Consider the following 6,807-nt stretch of genomic DNA (forward strand, 5'->3'; position numbering starts at 1 on the left):
TTTTAGATTAGAAGGACAAGTGAACTTTTTCTTTTTTCTTTTGTGTTAAGATTTAAAATAGGGAGAAAGTAAGTCATGCCAATTTCTGGGGCAAGAGCCTTCTGGGCAGAGGGTGGCATCATTTGCCAAGTTTCCGGGGCTAGGTCATGCTTGGAGAGTGCAAAGAACATCAGGATGGCCCGCGAGCAAGGGGGAGCTGGGAGGTGGGAGAAGGGAAGCAGATTGTGTAGGATCACAGGGACCTTTGTGATAATCTCGGCCATATAGACATTAGCTCCTTATTATTGCCTGTAGGTAAAATGTTCCAATGTGCTTTATAGCTCACATAAAAATATTCCATAAACCCCTCAAAATTCTGTGCCCTTCTAAAAATGTTTTTAAAGATATCCTTCATTTAAGCAAAATGGCAAGGCGTCTAAGTGCAAAGGACAAAATTCTAGAATTCTCATGGCCAATCTGCTCCGTGGGTTCTTTTCTTGCGGCAGCCACCCACTCTGCCTTGGAGGCCCACCCAAGGGAGAGCAGAAAAAAGTTAACTCTGGTGCTTTTTTTCTTCTTCGCTTCTACAATAAGAACAGTTTTGCTTAGGCTGCCTGAGAATTTAAACTACACCTTCTTTTGTTGTGCTGCTGCTAGTATGGTTTTGCTCTTAGAGATAGTTTGTATTCATCCGGAGAACATGAAAATTTTATTTATATACAGCACTATTATCCAATCATGGAGTAAGTACAGACTAAGAATTTCTAAGAATTTGAATAGATATATTCAAAACCCTTTTTACTATGTGCAAATGCTTTCAATTTCCAATCTCACTCCATGCTGTTTTCTGTTCCGGGGCATAGGAGAGGAGGAGGAGGTCCCAGCATTGTTATTTGCAGTGAACACACTTTCCCAACAAAACCATAAGCAGTAATAATTTTTGTAAAGAACTCAGGCTGACTCTACTCTCATTTGAGCCTAAAATTATGAAGGAAGGAAAGGTCTTCTGCTCCAGGAGTGGTTGTTGCTAATCCACTTATTGGAAAAAATTATTTTGGTATTACAGGTGAAAGTTGGACCCTGATAGAAAATTTTCACTTACCAAAAAGACTTTAAAAAATGTTTAAAGCAAAAAAAAAATTCTTCAATGTATTTTTTATGTTTTTTTATTTTAAAATTTATTGGGGTGACATTGGTTAATAGGATTATATAGGTTTCTAGTACATTTCTACTGACATGATTTTGAAGTCCAAATCTTTCTTCTGTTTTTAAAATATATCTTTCCCCTATTAAAACTTGTTTTAGTTTTCCTCCATGTATGATAAAAAGAGCCAGCAGAGTACAGTCAGAACCACCTCTTTATTCTGCATTCTGGAGTCAAGGGTCCTCAGCAAAACTCTCCAGAGTGAGAAACATAAAGCTATGAACTAGAGAAGTCTTCCTTCAACTGCTGAATTCAGCAAGGTCGTTTAGCTTATTCCCCCATTTCATGTATTTTATGAAGATTAGTCCCCCGCCACTGCCCTGTGGACTTGTCCATTTGTCTGTCTGTCTGTCAGTTTTTCTCTCTTGCTTTGTAGAGCGCTCACTCTCATTCTTTCACCCTCTAAAGACTGACTTTTCTGTACCGAATGTCGATACAAGCTTTTCTGACCTGAGGAAAATGATTTCCGGAAATTCGTGGTAATGATACTTTAAAAACAAAGTATATCATTAGTGGGAGAGTCATACTGTCCTCCTATGACTTGCACGGATGTCCCAGCGTTGGGGCAAAAGTAAACGCAGAGACTCACTTCCTACTGGAGCACGCACGTTTGGCGGGGGAGGGAGGACCCACGTCCCGGAACACTGCTTGCTCCACGTTTCCAGAACAGACTCTCCCAGCAAGTGCATACGGGTTAGATGTGCCTTCCAGGGAGAGGCGCAGCCTTATTGTGATGCTCTGGTTTCTTCTTCGTTTTTTAGAAAAAGGTTCCAATTTCCAAGTGACATGGGCAGACGACTCTTCTGTTTTTAGGGCCATATTTCTGGGTTACCTATTGATTGCTGGGGGAAGGAAAGGGGCTCCAGCCACTTTGGAAAGCGAAATCTGCCCTTTGTCCTGAAATTTGTGTTCCTTTGTGTATTTCTTCATTTTCCTATCAGATTTATGGGAGGGTATGTAAACTTTTTAAAAACACCATTGGCTTTTTCTTATTTGAGCTGCCTGCCAGAAATCCTTAAAACAGAATATGTAACATGACATTATACAAAAACCCTGGCCGTGTCTTAAACTATCTGCAAGGTTCTTATGTCCTTCCCTTGCTGTTCTGTTATGAAAATAAGTAACTACACAGATACAAGTCTGCCTCACAGGACTTTTGCAAATTATGGGAAGTAGCTTGCATTTACATTTTAGGAATAATCTTTTTTGGTTCATTTCTTTCAAGTAAAATTCTGTTTTTGCTGTAGCAAGGCCCTGGTTGGAAAAATATAGAAGAGAAAAAAAGAGAAATTTTTACAGAAAAATTACAATTATAGCCATGCCTTAAACTGCTCCTGCCATGTTCTGATCAGCACACCAAGTATTTATAATTTACTAAGGATGAAATTACTGTTATGCCTCATAGAGCTTGCTGCCAAGGGTGTAAGGTAGACATTTAATCTCCCCCATGCATGTTCCCCAGCTCCCATCAGCACTTGCTGCGAGGAAAGTTGCTATAAAATACAGAGGAGAGTTTATGAAAGCAAAAGTGGGACTAACTCATAACAATGTCTCTACAGTCCTACGGTGGTTACGTTTCATCACTGGCCCTTGCGTCCGGAACTGGTCTTTTCAAATGTGGGATAGCAGTAGCTCCAGTCTCCAGCTGGGAATATTACGGTATGGAAACATTTTATAAACATTGCTGAAAAAACATTTAACACATAATTACTCTTTATGTGAGGTTGCTAAGAAAACAAATGATACAGTAAAATTCACCAGCATTGTTTCCAGCATCATTGGGGGAAATACAATGTATAAACAAAGTTATTTTTATGATTCATTATAATCATAACAATCAAAGAAATTTTAGAGTGAGGAAGAACTTGTTCAAAATCCAACATATCTTGTTCTCTCCAGACATCTTGTTCCTCCGGCTGAAACAAACCTTTATAGTCAGAGGTGACTGGGTTTCTGGAAGCTCACAGTTGCAACATAGCTGGATTTTAAGCACATCCTATACGAAGTCAGATCGAGTTTAATAATTTGCCTCCACACCACCATTTTGCAGCTCCCAGCACCATTGCTCCGGGAATCAGAACAATAAATATCTGTTCGAGAAGTACCCCTCTCCTGGTTGCCTATTTCTATGATTAATATCAATGAAGGATGATTATTTGGAATTAACTCTAATAATTATATGAAAAATAGATTTCATCATATCCTCTTCTCTGTGTTGGGGAGAAAATGAAATAATTGTGACTCTCAGGAATTTTTATTCAGGAAAAAAAAGTATATGTATGTTGGAGGAGGGGGATTTAGGGAACATATTTCCATCCCAGATTAATTAACACTAAGGGAAATAATACAGGTGGCTGCATTTGTGATTTCTTTTAAAATATAATGAGGTCATTCCATGGGGTCATCTCTATATCAACATTCCCTCAACTGATGCGCTTTGGGTAGAAGTTAAAGAGCTAAAATTCAGCTCTTTCTAATGATAGATGCTCCTGTTTCCAAAATCTCCTCCTCCATCACTTCTCTAGTCCCACGAAGGCAAATTGCAGAGTGAAAGTCTTGGGAGGAGCATCACAGTGAAGGAAAGCAAAGCTCTTCCTCAGCAGCTGCACCCGGGAGCACTGAGGAGCAGTGACCGAACCAGGGGGTCTCACTGGTTCGTGACAAGACACGTATCATATGTAAACAACACATTCTTGTTTACTTTGCAGCATCAATCTACACAGAGCGATTCATGGGTCTCCCAACAAAGGATGACAATCTCGAGCACTACAAAGTAAGAACTTTTTGTTTTATTTGGGCCATTAATTTATTTCAAGTGTGTAAAATAATTTTAAAGCTGCCACCCAGAGTTCACACTTTTGCTGGGTCCCCGAGCAAATGTGATGATCTTTTGTTAGCTGCAAAACACCTCCCTAGAAAGGAATTTACTCCATTTGAATTTTATTCTTTCTTTCCCCTTCCTTCTCCCCACCCCCCAACCCCTACACAGCTTGAGCAGGCATCATTTATGCCTAAGGTCTCACTCATATGTAACATATGACACATAAACTTTCAGTTTTTCAAACCAAGAATCAGATGGAAGTAATGCAAATGATGAAGAAAATGTGTTGCTCTGACTCTTAAATATTTATCAACCAAAGCAATACATAATTTCAGTATTGGTGCTAAGTCCATTGCACAATGATTTAGCTAGTTTTCTATTAGAACTTGCAGCAACTAAAATGTTAATTTTTCCTCTTTTCCAGAATTCAACTGTGATGGCAAGAGCAGAATATTTCAGAAATGTAGACTATCTTCTCATCCACGGAACAGCAGATGGTGAGGTTTAAGCAAGACTCTTACACATAAAAATACTGAGCCAGCATCACTTTGTTTAAGAAACATTAAGCATCCTCCTATGCCCATGCTCAGGGTCAGTACCTAAGAGTCAGGGACATTTCCATAAATGAGTGTGATTACGCACTGCTGACAATGTCAACGGCATGACTAGATAATTGTTGGTGCTCATTTCCAGGCAGTACATTGTCACTCTGTGCTTTCTGGTATTTAACGGCACTTTAACTCTCTCTCTTTGTTGCAGATAATGTGCACTTTCAAAACTCAGCACAGATTGCTAAAGCTCTGGTTAATGCACAAGTGGATTTCCAGGCAATGGTACGTAATTTTATTTCACTCGTGTTCACGACCTTAGACCCCTACGCGAAAAGGAGGAACCTTCTTTTTAATTTCCTTTTTTAAATTAAAACCTGACAAAGAGGCTGAAGGGTAGAGTAGGCATAACATCAGCAAGTGAATCTGGATCTTTCATTAACTCTCCGAAGGACACTAGGCTAGTCGTGGCCCCTCTGGTGATTCCAGTTGAATCATGTGTAAAATAAAGGCATCCACAAGATGAGATGATCTTCTAGCTCATGCACCCAGTAGGTCTGTGATCCTATGTGCTGAGACCCTGCAAAAACCTGGGAGCCCCGAAGTAGCTGGAAGGTCCTGTTTATTCAGTAACAAGCCATTGCAGAAAGTCATCGGAGACCCTGGAGGCTCCCTGAAGTCACGCAGCTCCACTGGCGTTAGAAAATGTTTTCTTTGGTTGTGCCCTCGGTTCCTGGCACACGCTTGGCCCACCATGGGAGCTCCCATTTTTACTGAGGGAAAGAATGAATGAGCTAACTGTAAGATCCAGGTTGCGTGAGGAATGGGAAATGAGAACAGAGGAAAATAAAGCAAAGCCAAGGCAAGGAAGACAATCTTTCCTCCTCTTTGGGAAGCATAAATTCTTCCTCACTCACTTATATTGAACAACAATCCAGAAAAGGAAACCCCCATCTTTTTTATATTTTTTCTTAAATAATGTACGAGGGTGAGGTGAGATTTTTCTGGTTTTTTTTTCCACTGCAACTTGCCCCAAAGCAAATTCAGCTTATAAATCTATAAGATTACACATGACCACTAGCCACCTTTATTCAGTGAAAACTATAATCTTATCAGCATCTTTCCAACAGTAGAGTTTAATCTATGACACCATATTTCTGCTTTTTTAATGATACTATTTTTAAGTCCTTTAAAGGATGTTTATGGTTATATGTGTAGTAGATTTTCTACCATAGAAAGGAATTAGAGTCAGAGACTAAAAACCCCACGGAATGTTTGAGATAAAAGGAACCTTAGGGAAAAGCAAATTTAGCCCCTTTATTTTACAAATGAGGAGACCAAGCTCCAGAGAAGCAAAGTAGCAGTCCCAGCACACGAGCTCTGGAACCCATGCCTGCCTCCAGTCCGCCAGCCGCTGGGGGAGCTCAGCCACCGAGAGCCAGAAAACAGTTTCAAGTATATGAAACAGTAGTGAAGGTTAATAGGAGCTCTTTAGATCTTCCTGCTCCAAACATTTATGTTTCTTTATTTGAGTGTTCTTAGGTAGAATTTCAACTATAATATGAGAAAAGCTAACCAGGTCCCAGGAGCATCTGGAAGTCAAAGCTGGGTGCGTGGCGTGGCTGCAGAAATAAAGCAGGCTCTTTCCTTTTGTGTTTCAGTGGTACTCTGACCAGAACCACGGCATCACGGGCCTGTCTACAAAGCATCTCTACACCCACATGACCCACTTCCTAAAGCAATGTTTTTCCCTGTCAAACTGAAGATGGTACCGATACAAGCCTGTTTCGCAGTCTGAATACTTGGGATAAAAGCCTCAGAATGCTTGCTTGTTTTACTCTTTATATTGTTAAAATGTTGGTATAAAAAAAACAAATGTTGTTCGAATGGCTGGCAAAAATATTAGGACTCAGAAGTTCAATGAAGATATTGTCTACATTTCCTGTTACTCTGCAAAGGAAGAGAAAGGAGAGCCATGCCTTTTGCTTCAGACACAGTATTTTATCACCTGTTTATATGAGGAAAAAAATAAAGTTGGAAGTTAGAGTGCTGTTATTTTCTCTATGTTCACTAATTTCAGGTTCCAGTTTCTGTCACAGAGAGAAGTGATTCTGCTGGGCAAGCACATGAATAATATTAGGGTGGTTGGTCATGAAGGAGGAGAATGTAAAAACTGAGATGCATTTTGTAGAGGTTTGCTCTCCAAGAAATGTTTATTAGATGTCTCTCAGAATATTTCTTCAACATTGCCAAAA

The 6,807-nt window shown here is 39.8% G+C and overlaps 1 protein-coding gene across 1 annotated transcript in view; it reads left to right on the forward strand.

The window, feature by feature from the left end:
- FAP (fibroblast activation protein alpha) overlaps window positions 1-6,586 on the forward strand; it is a 73,026-nt gene extending 66,440 nt beyond the window's left edge. The window contains exons 22-26 of the mRNA XM_037044582.1: window positions 2,743-2,842; window positions 3,892-3,956; window positions 4,429-4,501; window positions 4,764-4,837; window positions 6,214-6,586. Of these exons, the coding sequence (XP_036900477.1) occupies window positions 2,743-2,842; window positions 3,892-3,956; window positions 4,429-4,501; window positions 4,764-4,837; window positions 6,214-6,315 (414 nt within the window). The 3' untranslated portion in view covers window positions 6,316-6,586. The remainder of the gene's footprint in view (window positions 1-2,742; window positions 2,843-3,891; window positions 3,957-4,428; window positions 4,502-4,763; window positions 4,838-6,213) is intronic.
- The last annotated feature ends 221 nt before the right edge of the window (window positions 6,587-6,807 follow it).

The sequence above is a fragment of the Sturnira hondurensis genome, unplaced genomic scaffold, assembly GCF_014824575.4.
Source record: "Sturnira hondurensis isolate 20B ecotype Veracruz unplaced genomic scaffold, ASM1482457v3 Scaffold0004136, whole genome shotgun sequence".
In the NCBI taxonomy this organism is placed as follows: domain Eukaryota; kingdom Metazoa; phylum Chordata; class Mammalia; order Chiroptera; family Phyllostomidae; genus Sturnira; species Sturnira hondurensis.